The following is a 15,676-nucleotide window of genomic DNA, read 5'->3' as shown; positions in this document are numbered from 1 at the left end:
TGGTGGGACCAGGCAGGGGAAAATGATCAGAAGATTCCTGTCTACCAGCTTTAATGGCCACCTAAAGAAAGCTCCCTTCCCTCCGTGTGCTTTCTTACTTTTTCGGTTTCGCAACGTGGTCTGAACCTATGCGTAGCAAAATAGATATATATATGTTATTTGCCGGCTGGGAGGTCCGTATGGTGAAAAACTGTGACCGAGGTCTTGAAAATACTGCCCGAGGCCGTAGGTCGAGGGCAGCATTTTCAAGACCGAGGTCACAGTTTTTCACCATACGGACCGACCCTTAGCCGGTAAATAACATATTTATTGTTTTTAAACTTGACGAAATTCTTTCCGAAAGAACCCGAATGATTTATGGCCGTAAATACGGCAAGATCTTCCATAAACTGAACAATTTTTGAGTGGGTAAATGGTAGTTAAAATAGAGGTGATGCAAATTTAAGAGATATGCCTCAGCGAAACATTTTCATTTCCGTAACGATAAAGGTGATTTAAAAGGCTTCCAAACAAACTTTGAAACATTATTTTTACAAGTATCTGTCACAATATGACACCTGTCAATTAGAGAGCGCGCAAGAAAAAAAAAAGCGTAGGAACATTTGAAAACCAACAGAACTAGTTTGGCAAGGACTGTCACGACAATGTTTTCTTCAAAATCAGTTAATGATCTAACGGAAAGTATTATTCACTCTCATCGACGATTCATTCATGTACGAAGATTTACCTCTGTTCATTAAGTAAACGGCGAGGAAAGTAATTGTGAGTAAATTCAATCTTTTTATTTTGAAGTTGTGAGAGTCTGCTCGTTTGTTTGCTGTAATGGCGTGTTTAACTCTGATCTTTCCTTCACAAAAACTAAATTCGAACGGCAAACTCCAACGAGACACAAGGGAATGTAATGCGGCCTTTTCTCAAAAAATTCCTTCAATTTCTGTTGTGCAATTTAAGGTACAAATGTCCAAATTGAACGGAATTGGAAAGACTCACCAGGAGCGTATATTTGTTGTAGAACTTAAATTAAAACTTCGCTCGCTCTTTCACTATGAACAAATTGCTCGAGAAAATTCAGATATTAAATGAATGAAAGTTCCATCGTTCAGTTTAACTGTAACCAAATACCTCACGTTCCAACTTTCTGGGTACTTTTTGTGAACGATTAAAATTAATTGCAGACGGTTTTTAGGCCGCTTGTCAACCAACGTAATGACACTATTGTTTATACAAATTCATTCTGAAACCAATATTTTTCTGTCAACCAAAGTGATTTGATAGAGAGAAAAGAGAGGATTCATAAGTTATTTATCGGCTTGAGGTAGTGACCGACGTGTTTGCTTAAAAACACTGCCCAGCCGGAAAACGAGGTATATTTATGAAAAATGATAACGAAAGTTGGGATGTACTCGACGACTCACGAAGGCGTTACCGTGGCCCGTGGGCAGAGATGGGAAAATACTGACCGGGTAAAGGACCAATCAGATTGCAAGATTCGTTACCGTGCCCTCTAAAAAAACAATAAATATGTCGTACTGTTCTGTTCATCCAAGCGGATCAGCGACTCAGTATATCTGCTGAGAAGAGGGCATTGCGTTTTATTACGCGCATTTCGAGGACGTTTCGCCGTTTTTGGCTTACCTGACCATGGAAGCTTTTGGAGAAAGGTAAATAAGATTATCATAAGAAGTAAATTGAATTTTCTCTCGATGGTATGGGAAAAGAATTAGGACTGAGAGCTTGCCAGCTGCTTTCTAACGATATCAGCAAGATCGCTATGACTTAAATATATATTTCAATCCCCAACGAACTGCAGTACTGTAATGTTTATGTATTTCTACCGTGACTTAAGATCTAATTTTTATAGGAGGATGCTAGAGTTTACTTATTGCTTGAAGGTAGAGTCTAAAAGTACCGAAACCGTGGCAAACTGTGACGAAACGTCAGGTTCAGCAGATGGCTTTAAAAGTGTCTGAACTGATCAATTATTCGCAAAGGACCTACATGTCTATTTGTTCATATTACGATCTTCAACTTCATAGCGTCCTTTATATGAGTAAAGAATTCGCACATAACCATTGAAAATCACTCAACTTTTGTGAGTTTGGAGTCTGTGTTATATTTTTGGAAACTGTGGAAAGTAAAATCACTGGATTCCAAATTTTTGTTTCGTTTGACGCTATACTTGATATTCTGGTATGGAAAACATAAGCGTACACTGAGGTTAATAGCGATATTTCATGTTTGAACAAAATTAAAAGCATTTGGATTAAACTTCCTGTCCCTAAACTTTATAATTATCGACGAAACAGTTGAGTTCAATGCAATAAAGAAATTATGAATCAGTACTTTAGAAGAAAATTCTCCTTAACTTTCCCCTCAGTTGTCAAGGAGTTTTCAAATTTTGAAATACTAAATTATAGTATACTAAGAAATATCTTATTTCCGTATGAAGGTAATTTTAAAGTGCTTGTGGTCACGACGATGCCTGAGGAGGAAACCCAGCCACTGTTGAAAGTGTGCACATATCCCGAACCGAGGTTTGGAGAGGCGAAGATTAAGATAAGGCTGCCTTGGGAAAAAATCCTGTCAGTATGCTACAGTCTGTTGCTATGTTGGCAAGTGATCGGGAATTGTTTATACTTTGTTCGTGGCATTAAGTGTTTCAGAGACAAGTCCTCAACGTTCCTTTGTGAAAGAAATGCAGCTTTCCTGTATTCAGAAGAACTTGAAGTCGTTTGGCTCACTACTCAAACCATTCTTATCGTCGTTGTCATCGTCTTATTACCACGAATACCAGGATTCCTCGGCCTTAAGGCAATCTTCCATCGGTTGAAATGTGTTCCCTCATTTTTCACATTGGTTCTTCTTCTCGTGATTGCGGTATCCAGAGATGTTATGCTTTTACTAACATCTCCCAAAACTTTCCTTACCATGGCGATCCTAATCGGGTTTGCTCTAAAATATACACTGGCAGTTTTAGCTGCAGCTATGCTTAATTATACACAGCTGAGTACTTTAAAGCACCGATATCCCCTCTATGTGTTTTTATTATCGAAGTTGACTGTCTTTGTGATTTTTCTCGCAAGTTTCATTCATTTCACCATCGCGCTCATTGCAATAACTTTCAACGTTCAAAAATTTCCTGCAGCGATGAGTTCAGCAAACTCGACGGATTTTCATGTGGTGAATAAATTGTTAGAAAACTTTGGCGTCACCAGTTTTCGATTCAAATTAATGAGTTTCTTCTGGACGAAGCTATTCATCGATGACAAGGGTATTTTTTGAACAGCATTAGGATAAATGATCTGAATAAAGTCGATTTGATCAATCTCTCGATAGTGATATGTCTTTACCTATATTTAAATACAACGCACGCATGATTTCAATTTTACTTAGGGCGTAGAGTTTCCGTCAAATATTGCCCGCGCGTCGAACAATATTGAAGTATTACAGTTTTTTTCTAGTTTCTACATAGCCTCATCGAAGCACGAAGGGGACTGGGACGTTGTGTTTTATCTTCTCATGCTCTCCAGCTTACAAGATAGACTAGCTGGCCAGATGATTTGTTCTCTGTTCTTGAACAAACAAACTGACCGACAACAGACTGACTAATAGATTGCGTGAATTGAGTGACCGGCAGACTGATTAGTAGACTGACTGATAGACTGTGTAGCCTAACATTACAAGCCATTGGAGAAAAAGTAAACGGAAATCCATTCCTCAGGCTGCCAATCTTTTCTCTTTATTTTCTCGAAGTCTCGTATGAAGAGGGCGGAAACAAAAATCTCCTGGTTACGCTAAGACTTTCAGAGGAATCAAGGTTTAGCTGAGCCGAAAGCACGGAGGCACTTGGCCTAGGTAACTGAATACTCCATAGCAGTGTACCGGCCCAGAAGGCCACTCGGGAGAGTGTTCTGGTCTCCCTTTTACAGCTTGGTTTTCCTGCGTTTCCTTTCTTGCAACCCAAATGGGTTATTTCATTACCCCACGCTAACCGTGGAGTGTTCGCATCTCAATTTATACTCGCTTGTTAAGAAGATATTTTGGCTAATATATAAATTTCAAAGCCAACCAGTGAAGTTCAATCAGTATTTTTTTCTATGGACAAAATTTTCATTATGATAAAAGGATGCTAGCGCTAACTGATGAGGAAGACGGCTTGTTCGGTTAGTCAGGGTATGTTACAACGAAGCAATGAGCCTCACCGAACAGTTTCGAGCCTGAATCATTGGATAAGGAACTACAGGTACTTGTCTACTTTAAAAAGGTGCTAATATCTCCAACTTCACAGGATCTTCTGAAAAACACACCACTGAGATAGATAGAGAAGCTCCTAAGGTCACATCGTTTTCAGTATTCCGAATTAATTACCTCAGCCGAAGAGATAAAAAGTGCTGTTTCTCAGTAGGTCAAAATGATGAATTAAATAAAAAATCATAACATGTAAACTACAAGTTTATGAAAAGACAAAAGGATGTTTACCCAATACACAAAATAGCAACCCGAGACACCGTACGAAGTTACCAAAGTTGGGAAACTTTAACTTCTAGACTTTCGGGGAAAAGAAGAGCTTGATACAAATAGGTTATGACTTAAGATAAATTTTGAAATTTTTTTACGTTATTCTCATAGTTTATGTTTGCATAATTTGCATATACTATTCGAAAAAATTCAGCCATCATTAACAGGAAAAGGCCAAAGTTTGGAGAAATCGTTTGCTTATGCTAAAAAAACCTGTTTCGTTTTCATTTTCTGTATTCTCATTGACAATAGCTCCGAAACAAGGATTGCGGGGATTTTTTTCTTTGTTATTTGTCGTTTGACCCAAGACAAAAATAGAACGTGATCGAGGCTATGCAGTATTCCCATTCTATGTTAAGTATTTGTATTGAACGGCTTTAAATTTTTAAACTTTTTCATCGTCCACGGATTCTCATATATTATGTTTGCAGAATTTGCGTATACTATTCGAAAAAATTCAGCCAACATTAACAGGAAAAGGCCAAAGTTTGGAGAAATCGTCTGTTATGCTAAAAAGACCTGTTTCGTTTTCATTTTCTGTATTCTCATTGACAATAGCTCCGAACCAAGGAATGCGGGGATTTTTTTCTTTGTTATTTGTCGTTTGACCCAAGACAAAAATAGAACGTGATCGAGGCTATGCAGTATTCCCATTCTATGTTAAGTATTTGTATTGAACGGCTTCAGATTTTTAAACTTTTTCACCGTCCACGGATTCTCATATATTATGTTTGCAGAATTTGCATATATTATTCGAAAAAATTTAGCCATAATTAACAGGAAAAGGCCAAAGTTTAGAGAAATTGTTTGCTTGTGGGGAAAAGACCTGTTTCGTTTTCATTTTCTGTATTCTTGTTGAAAATCACTTGAATCATTTGACTCAAGACAATTAGAACGTGATCTAAGCTAGCGACGTAAATCAACTATAGCGACCTTTGAACGTGAGCCAAGACGAAAGCCCTGAGCTTAAGCTGATGTTAGAATTTCTAATTTTTCAATTTGTAATCTATCAGAAGAAGAAATAAGGAACCTCGTCAGGCAAATTTATCCAGAAAAGCGCACACCATAATTAACAGGAAAAGGCCAAAGTTTAGAGAAATTGTTTGCTTGTGGGGAAAAGACCTGTTTCGTTTTCATTTTCTGTATTCTCATTGACAATAGCTCCGAACCAAGGAATGCGGGGTTTTTTTCTTTGTTATTTGTCGTTTGACCCAAGACAAAAATAGAACGTGATCGAGGCTATGCAGTATTCCCATTCTATGTTAAGTATTTGTATTGAACGGCTTTAGATTTTTAAACTTTTTCACCGTCCACGGATTCTCATATATTATGTTTGCAGAATTTGCATATATTATTCGAAAAAATTTAGCCATAATTAACAGGAAAAGGCCAAAGTTTAGAGAAATTGTTTGCTTGTGGGGAAAAGACCTGTTTCGTTTTCATTTTCTGTATTCTTGTTGAAAATCACTTGAATCATTTGACTCAAGACAATTAGAACGTGATCTAAGCTAGCGACGTAAATCAACTATAGCGACCTTTGAACATGAGCCAAGACGAAAGCCCTGAGCTTAAGCTGATGTTAGAATTTCTAATTTTTCAATTTGTAATCTATCAGAAGGATAAATAAGGAACCTCGTCAGGCAAATTTATCCAGAAAAGCGCACACGGAAAGCAACAAGAAGTTTCTCAGTCTTAACTCTCACGTTGATCAGTCCAATTCATGTTTGCCCAACGGGTAGGTTTTCCAAACTATTTTTGCACACAGATTTTTTGGTAGTTTGCCTGTTTTAAAAGTTCGTCCTTTTATTATCAGGACACTGAATGAGGCAATTAATCTATTCTCTTGAGAAAAATGTTATTATGTTTCCGTTGCGTCAATCTGTTCTCCTCGATCGGCTCCTACTTCGATGTGAATCCCACAACATTATGCAAATATTTGAACATCGAAACGAATATATTCGAAGTTGTTTACGATGACAACACTTTTGGAGTGGAAATGCAGTATTTTTTATTCTAGGTTGAGAATTTGTATTGGTCGACCTCAAATGACAAACCTTTTTTGCAATTTTTGAGGTTTTAAACTCTCTTGTGTTTAAAATATATGAAAGTTCACAAGGCAACCAGGTGGACAATCAGACATGGTTTGATGCTACTCTGGTTTACAGATTTAATGAATGTAACCGAAGAAATTACAATTCATAGACCCAACGTTTCGACACTCCTGTCTAGTGCCTTCATCAGGGATGACCTAAACGTTACAACAAGAGGTCCTTATATAATAATCACTAACAAGCGGCCTTTTTTCTGACGAGGTGTAAATAGGCGTCAGGAAGCAAACCGCCATCGTCACGATTCAAAGGAGCGCGGGCGGAGTTAATAGATTTAATGAATGTAACCGAAGAAATTACAATTCATAGACCCAACGTTTCGACACTCCTGTCTAGTGCCTTCATCAGGGATGACCTAAACGCTACAACAAGAGGTCCTTATATAATTATCACTAACAAGCGGCCTTTTTTCTGACGAGGTTTAAATAGGCGTCAGGAAGCAAACCGCCATCGTCACGATTCAAAGGAGCGCGGGCGGAGTTAATAGATTTAATGAATGTAACCGAAGAAATTACAGTTCATAGACCAAACGTTTGGACACTCCTGTCTAGTGCCTTCCTCAGGGATGATCTAAACGCTACAACAAGAGGTCCTTATATAATAATCACTAACAAGCGGCCTTTTTTCTGACGAGGTGTAAATAGGCGTCAGGAAGCAAACCGCCATCGTCACGATTCAAAGGAGCGTGGGCGGAGTTAACATGCCAAGCCTCCAAACAAAGGCGCTGGTGGTAACGCCGATTAGTAGTGATAATTTTAGAATTATCCCAACCAATTGTATGGTTAGTTAGGCATGTGTGCTCCGATAAAGCTGAATTTTCATTTTTGCAAAAGAAAACCGCTTTTTGATGCTTTTTCAAACTTGTACCAAACTGTCGTTTGGTCTGTCCGAAGTATTCGATGTCACAATCATTGCAAGGAATAGAATAAATGGCGTCGGTTCGTTGTTCTTTCGTGACGGGATCCTTAGGTTTGGCGAAAATATGCCCCAAAGTCTGAAAAGGTTTTTGAGCAACTTTAACGTTGTGGTTATTCAAAATTCTCTTAATGGGTTCCGTAACACCCTGAATGTAAGGAATAACAGCAAAAACAGTCGCTGGTTCCCTTTCATCAAGAGCGTTACCAGTTGTAACTGGTGTTTGGCAGTTACGGAGAAAGGTTTCTGTATAGCCATTTGCCTCTTGGACATTAGAAACATATTACCATGTTAGCAGTGACAGCAAAAACTTGTTGATAGTAGGTGCCGTTATATGCGAATTGCGTGGTTTTGAGGCAAAAAGACAGTGGATGAATAATATCCTCCACAGGCAAAGAAGTTCTTCGTCCTAGGGAAGCATCTTCTCTGTGTCTCTCCTCCGCAACCTTAACGGCAAGATCAACTGGGATTTTAGTGAAGAGAGAAACAACGTCGAAAGATATTAATTCTTCAGAAGCGTTAAGAGTTTTATCTCTTATGAAATCCGCAAATTCGCAGAAAAAAGGCCGCTAATTAGTGATCATATATATGGACCTCTTGTTGCAGCGTTTACATCACCCCTGATGAAGGCACTAGACAGGAGTGTCGAAACGTTGGGTCTATGAATTGTAACTTCTTCGGTTACATTCATTAAACTTTGTAAACCAGAGTAGCATCAAACCATGTCTCTCTTGTGTTTATTTCGTTTCTAATTTGTAGACGTTTCGAAGCCATTGTTAGAACTAGAGAACCATTCTGATTTTTGCTTCAAGGAAGATGATGGCGGGGTTTATCTATTCGTGGTAGTAATTTCGTTACCTTTTTTAACTAACATTCGTAAAACTATTTTGTTGTCCTAGTTTGCAGCCAACGATTCAGCTTGATAGACACAAGAAGTTATAATGGAGTGAGACATCATTGCTACTTTCGTCGCCATGCCATCATTTTTGGAAGTACTTGCACGACACCTAAAACGAAGAATAGAAAGAGGAAAGAAACACGGAGTCAAACTTTTAAAAGTATGTTACTCTTTATTGCTGTGGTGGCAGATCGCCGGAGTTGGTCTTTTCGCAGTGCGTTGCGTGACATGCTATAAAATGCACATTCTTACTTTCAAGTGTGACAAGGACGCACCCTTCCGCCACTCAGGAGTGCTGCAACTTACTTGGTTGACTACGCAATGCCTTCACGGTGTTATACTTATTGCTGCTCTACAGAAAGTCCCAGAGTTCCTTGGTTACAAGGAAATCTTGCATAGACTGAAGTTTCTTCCTTCGTTTTGGACCTTGATTGTCCTTGCTGTCGTTCTTCTCTCTAGGTTTACAACATTGTCACTTTCCTCTGAGTCGTCCTTGCAAATGCTGATATTAATCGTTTTCTCTATGAGCTATGTAGTGAAAATTCTTTTAATAGGCTTTTTGAACTACACACAGTTGAAAATGTTAAAATACCACCACCCGAAACGTGTTTTTTATGTTCTAAGCAAGTTAGCACTTTTCGTTTTTGTTGTAGAATGTGTGGTCAGTTTCGTTATGTCTTTTATAGCAATGTTACTTAAAGTTGAAGAGATTCAGATGGGTAAAAGAGAAGAATTGTCAGGTGTTATGAGGACATCTGACATCTTACGGCAAATAAGTGTGGCCTTCTTTCGTCTTAGGATATTGAGCTTTTTCTGGAATAAACTCTTTGTTGACGACAAAAATATACTTTCTAACTTCGAGAACTTGCCACACCAAGCATTTCTCCTATGAAGGGGAGCCACGATCAGCAACTTGAACAATGTAAATGATACAGGGGAAGGTAAAAGAAAAAAAGAAGGGAAAAGAAATAAGAGGAGAAAGCAAAGTACCTTTTCATCTACGTAGTAGGCTTAGGATGTTCTCCAAGTGATCCACCACCAGATAAGCATGCCAATCAGATCATAAATTACCAGGATGGAGACAAATTTTTTTCCAATTTAAAAAACAGTGTAGTCATGCCTCTTTCTTTTCCTGTACTAGAGTTAAGTAATTTTGCGCTCACGCAAGTTTAAAAACGAAATGTTATTTGAACCTAGCTAGTTTTCTTTCAAAGGTGTACATTCTTAAGTAAAGCTGACTGTGGCTCTAGAATGCATGCCTTTATTGCATTTTGTAAGTAAGAGGAGTTACAAGAGTGTTCAGTCAATAAAGCTGCATTGACACTGTACCGCTGTTGTTGCTCTTGGAATTTCCAGTAACCATGACTGACCTAGAGAAAAACGAAAACATGAAATTGTTTAACGGTCACCTTTAGCGGGTCTATAGTTAATTTTCAATGTATTATTTTGTCTTATTAACTTTGATTATTGTAACATCAAAAAATAGATAACTAAATTTTTTTTTCTTATGGACGTTTATCACACCCTTCATTACACATCGCGCATTTAAAATCTCCCCGCCATTTCTTTGTTGAAGTCGTCAACGTTTGTATACAGAAAAGTTTATTGTGGTTTCCGTCTTTAAATGGGTTTGGTTAAATCACCTAGAAAAAAAACCATCAAGACTCCATTAAGGCCTCAGCAGAAAGAACTGATGTAAACGGTGATGTAGTGTAGTTTTGGTAAACATTTACAACACTAATTCAGGCATTCAGTGAAAAATGATACAAAATTCAACCGAAATGCTGAATTCAGTGCTCGCATTTGGCTAGATATTACAGATATTTTCGTGAACAGATAAATATTAGTATAGGTAACAACATGATTTCGAGTCCGATCTGGTGTTAATAAACACGAGTAAATTTTTCAAAGACAACAAAATTTCACGAACCCATAGGGCGAGTGAAATTTGTAGTCTTTGAAAAATATAGAAGTGCTTATTTTACACCAAAATGCACGAGAAATCATATTTTTACTTATTAATAACTTACGTGCAAAACGCATCACAGAAAGTCAAAAAAGAGAGATGAAATTTTGGCAGCGCGCGCACTATTTGTAATTTACACTCGAGTTACATGAAAAATGCACTCGTTTTCAGCCAATCAGACGCACGCAATGTATATTATAAGTCATAAAAAACACTTACATCACGATCACGACACTTTCAAGTCAAGGGTTTCCTTGTCCTGGCCGAATTGGTTGACCGCGGTACACTCGTACCGCCCTGTGTTGTGTTCTGTGACTACTCTTATAACCATGCGAGTACCAATTGGTTGTCCTTTACTGTTAACCAGCTGTACGAGCTTGGGAATACCAAGGAAGTCACCTGGAAAGACAAGAGTAGCCATTGTATATATTTCAGTTCGAACAAGAGAACAGTCAAGGAATAAACGAAGATTCGAACGAAGAAGGAAAGTACGAAAAAAAATTAACTAGTTGTCGTGCAAGTGATGATGAACTTGTTTGAAATGATATCAATATCAATGGCGATGAGGATGAAAGCCTTTACAAAAATGGTAATAGTGACAGCTTTGTAAAATTATGGAGACTATTTACGATAAAGGGAAAAAGAAGATGAAATGGAAGAAGACTTCCTCACCAAATTCATATCAAAAAGTTTTAACGTGTTGAACCATAGCCTAATGCCATATACGCAAATAATAATCTGCAAACTATTGTTTCTTTGAAATTAAAAACTCTCAAGGAAAAAAACCTAACGCATGTGTAATGGATGCTTTGCAGCAATGACATAGCAGATCAATTGATTGGAAAAATTCAAAAGCAACATTAACGTTGTGTACGACTCACTTGGAACATCCTCCAGAAAATGCCAACTGACAAGTGGGGTTGGCGAGGCATGCGCATAACAGTCGAGCACAGCTTCTCTACTATTCGTGTCTACACTGGAGTTCAAGCTGGTGATCACCGGGGAAACTGAAAAGATGAATACCAAATTACCGTTCTTATTTTATTTATAAGCACCTGTCTATTCACAAGTACATTGGTCTAAGTGAATTAGTCTCTTACCGCCACATGCCTCTGCAGAAGTCGCAGCCAATTGCAAAGTCTTGGTCCCATGCTCACAGTTTTTACACGCGGTCTCTCCAGGTTGGTCCTGGTAAGTATCTTTTGGGCAGACTCGGTACAGAGGACCTGACCCGTCCGCACTGAATTTACCCGCGGGACACTGATCTGTCGAAAAAGAATGGTGGGGGTGTTGGAGAGGTACAAAACAGTGGCGAATAGGGTGGTGGGGTGGGGAGGGGTGCAAAACAGTGGTGAATAGGATGGTGGGGTGGGGAGGGGTGCAAAACAGTGGTGAATAGGATGGTGAGGTGGGGAGAAGTGCAAAACAGTAGTGAATAGGATGGTGGGGTGGGGAGGGGTGCAGGACAGAGGTGAATAGGATGGTGGGGTGGGGAGGGGTGCAAAACAGTTGTGAATAGGATGGTGGGGTGGGGAGGGGTGCAAAACAGTGGTGAATTGGGTGGTGGAGGAGGGTGGAGGGGTGCAAAACAGTGGTGAATATCAACAAAAAACCTTCAACATTGATTAATGTAATCCTACAGTAAATCGAAATTGTCCAAGGGCGGTTGAAACTCATCCGACATTGCTGGTCTGTAATTGAGGTGAAAAGGAGTTGATTCACACCTCTAATCATGTTAAAATCAAAATTGTCTTCCCGCTCGAAGCGAGTCAGCCGAATACGCTTTATGTTCATTGATCTTCAGTGGTTTTACCATTTTTTGCCAAAGTGGCGCACAAAAAATTCTTCAAAGAATGTAGTGAAACAAAGCCTGAACATTCCTATTTCCTTTCATTTTCCATAGGATGATTGTAGCAACAGTGGTGTTTCAGCTTCTGATGTTTGGAGTGGTAAGCTTAAAGCAGTCATACGCTGCATCAGTCTTAATCCTTCCGCTACCTGTCATCACACTCCTGTTCTATTTCTTCATTCTGCAACACTACATCAGACCTGCAGAGAACCTGTCGCTGAGTGCGGCTCATGGCCTGGAGAGTCCCGCTCCAAACTTTATACAGGTAAGGTTTGTCAGTGTTTAACGGCACACAGTCAGAATTAAGTCTTAGCAATAGCATATTCTGGCACGAGTCACAGTCCTTTACTGCTGCCTGAAAGCAGGACAGGCAAAGATAAATATAGACAGACAGACAAACAAACAGATAGGTAGCTAGGTAAACTGGCCCTTTTCTTAACTATAACGTGATGCTTCTCCTTTCTCCTTTGCGGCCTTGATTAGGACGTAGCGAAGAGCCACATGAGGACTCAAGGAGTTCCAGCCCCAGTCCCGGAACCTGCTCCAGCAGACGTTGACCAGACCTTGGGATCTGAGTTAGAGTCTAGTCTTCCTCTGACAGCCTCCACCGAGAAGAAAGAGGATGTGTAAAGGACTAGTACCGGATAATGGAATTCGTTTACTGTGATGATGGATAGACTTTTTGAATTCCCCAGAACCATTAAATGGTTTATTTATCGGAGGAATATGAGTTTTATTTCACAACCTTGTTTTCCTATCCATTTTTTTTATAAACCAGGTCTTGGAAAGTTTAGAGTCTAAAAGTACTAGGTTAGAAATATTTTTATTCAACCAATCAAACCTTAAAACAGAGTTTTTTTTAGCTTAGACAAGTCTTTGACATAGTTAGGTTGTCACCGAAAGTTGTACTGATTAACTTAAGATTAACTCCTTTGGAGTGGGCACTGCTGAAAAGGTAAACAGCGTTAGGAAGGGCTTGGTTGACACCAGTCATAACTTAAAATCTCCGTCAACAGGGAAGAAGTGACCGCACTCGGATGGGTAATGTCTATACTTATTTCTGAGAGTAAGCAATTTATCAAACGATCGGAGGTGTTTTAAGCTATCCTTAAGAAGGGGTATAAATTTTCATAACTGTAGTCTAAGATAGAAAAATCATTCCCACATGTTTTCATCGTCGGGACCTTTAGAGTAACAGAAACATTTAAAGTCGACTGTAGAGATATGAGCCGCTGCAATGATTTTCGTCCAGCATACAATAGTTAGTTAATGGTACAGCAATATCCTGCTTCATTAAAAGTGAACGTCAAATTCGGGATGTTGTGTTTTATCTTCTTCATGCTCTTTAGCTTACAAGATAGACTAGCTCGCTTCAACCTGACCTGACATAACAAGCCATCGGAGAAAAAGTATGCGGAAGCCTAGTTCCCAGACTGCCTATCTCGCCTCTTTATCTGCGCGAAGTCGATTTCGGTTTCGCAACGTGGTCTGAACCTATGCGTAGCAAAATAGATATTATATCATACGGTTCTGTTCATCAAGCGGATCAGCGACTCAGTATATCAGCTGAGAAGAGGGCATTGCGTTTTATTACGCGCATTTCGAGGACGTTTCGCCGTTTTTGGCTTACCTGACCACGGAAGCTTTTGAAGAAAGGTAAACAAGATTATTATAAGAAGTAAATTGAATTTCCTCTCGATGGTATGGGAAAAGAATTGGGACTAAGAACTTGCCAGCTGCTTTCTATTTCAATTCCCAACGAACCGCAGTACCGTAATGTTTATGTATTTTTACCGTGACTTAAGATCTAATTTTTATAGAAGGATGCTTAAGTTTACTTATTGCTTGAAGGTAGGGTTTAAAAGTACTGAAACCGTGGCAAACTGTGACGAAACGTCTGGTTCAGCAGATGGCTTTAAAAGTGTCTGAACTGATCAGTTATTCGCAAATGACCTACATGTCTATTTGTTCAAAAGATATTACGATCTTCAACTTCATAGCGTCCTTTATATGAGTAGAGAAGTCGCACATATCCACTGAAAAACACTCAACTTTTGTGAGTTTGGAGTCTGTGTTAAATTTTTGGAAACTGTGGAAAGTAAAATCACTGGATTCCACCCGCTCGTTTCGTTTGACGTCATACTTGATATTCTAATATGCAAAACTTAAGCATACCCAAGGCTAATAGCGATATTTCATGTTTGAAAAATATCAAAAGTGTTTGGATCCAACTTCCTGTCCCTAAACATAATTATCCACGGAACAGTTGAGTTCAATGCATTAAAGAAATTATGAATCGGTACTTTAGAAGGAAATTCTCTTTAGCTTTCGCCTCAGTTGTCACGGAGTTTTCAAATTTTGAAATACTTAATTATAGTATACTAAAAAAATATCTTATTTCCGTATGAAGGTAATTTTAAAGTGCTTGTGGCCACGACGATGCCTGAGGAGGATACCCAGCCACTGTTGAAAGTGTGCACATATCCCGAACCGAGGTCTGGAGAGGCGAAGATTAAGATAAGGCTGCCTTGGGACAAAATTCTGTCAGTATGCTACAGTCTGTTGCTATGTTGGCAAGTAATCGGGATTTGTTTATACTTTATTCGTTGCGTTAAGTGTTTCAGAGACAAGTCCTCAACGTTCCTTTGTGAAAGAAATGCAGCTTTCCTGTATTCAGAAGAACTTGAAGTCTTTTGGCTCGCTACTCAAACCATTCTTATCGTCGTTGTCATCGTCTTATTACCACGAATACCAGGATTCCTCGGCCTCAAGGCAATCTTCAATCGGTTGATATGTGTTCCCTCATTTATTACATTAGTTCTTCTTCTCGTGATTGCGCTGTCCAGATATGTTATGTTATTAGTAACATCTCCCAAAACTTTCCTTACCTAGGGAGGAGAGATTCCGTCAAATATTGCCCGCGCGTCGAACAGTATTGAAGCATTACAGTTTCTTTCCTGTTTCTACATAGCCTCATCGAAGCATGAGGGGGACTTGGAAAATTCGAGAAGTTGAAGCCTTCGAGAATTCTTCGAGTTCTAAGATAAAATTAGGCGTAAAGGGGAAAAAAAAGTTGCTATTGATTTTATGAAATATTTCTCTAAAATATATGAAAAAAGAACGCTTGACGTCACATCTGTGTTTGCGCACTCTCATCTATAAACACCTATCCACCAACATGAGCGCGTGCACTATCTGAAACATTTCATAAATACATATGGGGTCGATGTTAAGGCAAACTTCTTAATCAGATCGTGAAAGTTTTACGTGAAAACATTACACAGTTTTTGATGAATACGCGTCTCTATTTTATCTATAATATCTACCTAAGGGAAGTTACACAAACACCCAAAAGCTTCCAAATATACTGGTATTAAAAAGTACTCAGCTTGGCTTCTTGAAATCTCTCAGCAAAGCTCAGC

The 15,676-nt window shown here is 38.9% G+C and overlaps 2 protein-coding genes and 1 long non-coding RNA gene across 3 annotated transcripts; 2 read left to right on the top strand and 1 right to left on the bottom strand.

The window, feature by feature from the left end:
* Window positions 1–1,487: 1,487 nt before the first annotated feature.
* Window positions 1,488–3,325, top strand: LOC131797851 (uncharacterized). Its single transcript, XM_059115519.2, has 2 exons — window positions 1,488–1,661; window positions 2,450–3,325. The coding sequence occupies exon 2, from the start codon at window positions 2,479–2,481 to the stop codon at window positions 3,280–3,282; it is 804 nt and encodes a 267-aa protein (XP_058971502.2). The 5' UTR covers window positions 1,488–1,661; window positions 2,450–2,478; the 3' UTR covers window positions 3,283–3,325.
* Window positions 3,326–9,699: 6,374 nt separating this feature from the next.
* Window positions 9,700–12,139, bottom strand: LOC136278234 (muscle M-line assembly protein unc-89-like). Its single transcript, XM_066161721.1, has 5 exons — window positions 12,130–12,139; window positions 11,506–11,670; window positions 11,287–11,412; window positions 10,625–10,804; window positions 9,700–9,809 (listed from the first exon to the last, which is right to left on the bottom strand). The coding sequence occupies exons 1-4, from the start codon at window positions 12,137–12,139 to the stop codon at window positions 10,632–10,634; spliced, it is 474 nt and encodes a 157-aa protein (XP_066017818.1). The 3' UTR covers window positions 9,700–9,809; window positions 10,625–10,631.
* Window positions 12,140–12,300: 161 nt separating this feature from the next.
* Window positions 12,301–13,565, top strand: LOC131797852 (uncharacterized). Its single transcript, XR_010716257.1, has 2 exons — window positions 12,301–12,519; window positions 12,738–13,565. It is a non-coding gene; the product is annotated as an uncharacterized lncRNA (long non-coding RNA).
* Window positions 13,566–15,676: the final 2,111 nt, after the last annotated feature.

This window comes from Pocillopora verrucosa, chromosome 14 (genome assembly GCF_036669915.1).
Source record: "Pocillopora verrucosa isolate sample1 chromosome 14, ASM3666991v2, whole genome shotgun sequence".
In the NCBI taxonomy this organism is placed as follows: domain Eukaryota; kingdom Metazoa; phylum Cnidaria; class Anthozoa; order Scleractinia; family Pocilloporidae; genus Pocillopora; species Pocillopora verrucosa.
Note: the sequence above shows the minus strand (reverse complement) of the source record. Positions and strands in the feature narration are given on the sequence as shown.

Excerpts from the sequence above, each read along its gene's own strand:
- LOC136278234 (XM_066161721.1), bottom strand. Across the intron at positions 11,413-11,505 it reads TTCTGCAGAGGCATGTGGCG|TTTCCCCGGTGATCACCAGC; the intron begins GTAAGAGACTAA and ends TCATCTTTTCAG. Across the intron at positions 10,805-11,286 it reads TTTTCTGGAGGATGTTCCAA|GTGACTTCCTTGGTATTCCC; the intron begins GTGAGTCGTACA and ends TTGTCTTTCCAG.
- LOC131797851 (XM_059115519.2), top strand. The coding sequence starts at position 2,479 with ATGCCTGAGGAGGAAACCCAGCCACTGTTGAAAGTGTGCACATATCCC.